Source organism: Laccaria bicolor, genomic scaffold (genome assembly GCF_000143565.1).
Source record: "Laccaria bicolor S238N-H82 LACBIscaffold_9 genomic scaffold, whole genome shotgun sequence".
Lineage (NCBI taxonomy): Eukaryota > Fungi > Basidiomycota > Agaricomycetes > Agaricales > Hydnangiaceae > Laccaria > Laccaria bicolor.
Window position 1 is genome coordinate 1,261,898 of NW_001889880.1, and position 1,681 is coordinate 1,263,578.

Consider the following 1,681-nt stretch of genomic DNA (forward strand, 5'->3'; position numbering starts at 1 on the left):
AAAATGATGACTAAGTGATGACGTGCGCCAAGGATCGTCTGAAGGTTTTGCGTTCAATGTACTGGGTATCAAAAGAAAGCCAAACAAAGAAAAGAAATAAAATAGAAAGAATCTGCTCAAATATTCTCAACATCATATTGTGTCCAGATTTTTTCACAAAACATGGCTTGAGTGCGTTTAGAGGTAACGCTGCTCGGAGTTGGCCAAATTTTTTGTTGCGCGCGAAGCGCGCAGATGAAAGAGTCAGGTGGCAGCACAACAAATCAATATCACCGGATTCTCTCAACAAATCTCTCTAGAACCTTGTTAACAGAACCTACGGCATCTCTTTGAGCTTCAAATTTTTTTTTAAGTCAAGAATTGTTTGTATGCCGTCAATGACAGCTTCCGGGAATTCTGGTCCAGCGTTGCCGTCACGTGCACGTGACTAATGGCAGATAACTTTTGGGGGTGGCAGATAACTTTGGCCTTGAATTCTCTGCATTGGCCACATGAAACTTTCGGCTCTCTGAGGGTAAATCATAGCTTACAACTGTGAATATGTACATGTCTAAGTTCAGCAGCGGAGGTATTGTATCCATTGAGAAACATGTAAACTACAAAACTTCGGGCTTTGCCGGGCAGATAACTGGCAGATAAATACCCAGTACAATGATCGGTAAGCCTGTCTGAACCTGCGCTGGGGTTCAGACGATCCTTGGCACACGTCATAATTTGGCATCATTTGGCTAACTCTTCTGCAGCTCATATTAGCAATTTTGAAAGAAAATACTGTAACTCTGTCAAATCTACTCCGAATTACATAAAATAAAATCCAGAAAAAAGGTAAAATTCCGCGCAATTCGATTACGTAAAATGGTGCACTATATACTACATGATTGGCATGTCATTGCCCAAGTTATACCTGCAATTCTGAAAGAAAATACTGCAACTCTGTCATATCTACTCCAAATTACATCAAATAAAATGGATAAATAATATACAACTGCAAGCATTATAATTACATACATTGTAGTAGTATGAATTACATAATTGGTCCTCAAAAAGAAAAAAGCATCTATAAATGTATTCACAAGAAATGCTGCAACTTACTGGATACCACTTATACAAAATCACAGTAAGTGCTCACAAAATGTCTCAATCCAACACTGGTGACTTACCTGCCTATGTCCTATGCCTCCTGAGCATACATCGCATCCTACGGTTGTTGACAATCAGCTGATGGTACAAATCATGGTAAGTGTTCATGAAACCTCTCAATGCATTTTCAATGACTTACTCATGTCATAGACCTCTGAAGCATATGTCATGTCCATTGTCATACCTCATATTGAACACTGTTGGCTTGGTGTAGATAAATCACAGTTGGTTGTGTGACGATGGTGGCGGATCTTGGTGGTCAGAGGTAAGTCACTATCATTAATTGTTTTGATGGATCACACTCACCTTGACTTGGCTGGAGGGGGAAGGGGATTCAGAAAAGACACAAGAAAAGGAGGGATGTACAAGACACAAGAAAAGGAGGGATGTACATACAATGTCAGAAAGGAATTTGGACAATAACATCTTCGCATCGTTAAGTCCTATGTATTCCTGTAAAGATGTATAAGATTAGTAACATAGATATATGTCTGAGACAATAATGCAGTGTGAAGTTGTATTCCTGATATATGAGCTTAGT

The 1,681-nt window shown here is 39.3% G+C and overlaps 1 protein-coding gene across 1 annotated transcript in view; it reads right to left on the reverse strand.

The window, feature by feature from the left end:
* Positions 1-1,039: 1,039 nt before the first annotated feature.
* LACBIDRAFT_326279 (uncharacterized protein) overlaps positions 1,040-1,681 on the reverse strand; it is a gene marked incomplete at both ends in the record, with an annotated part of 1,116 nt that continues 474 nt past the window's right edge. Inside the window, 6 exons of the mRNA XM_001880031.1 lie at positions 1,040-1,057; positions 1,093-1,101; positions 1,161-1,198; positions 1,280-1,294; positions 1,447-1,456; positions 1,537-1,593. Coding sequence (XP_001880066.1) covers positions 1,040-1,057; positions 1,093-1,101; positions 1,161-1,198; positions 1,280-1,294; positions 1,447-1,456; positions 1,537-1,593 — 147 coding nt within the window. The remainder of the gene's footprint in view (positions 1,058-1,092; positions 1,102-1,160; positions 1,199-1,279; positions 1,295-1,446; positions 1,457-1,536; positions 1,594-1,681) is intronic.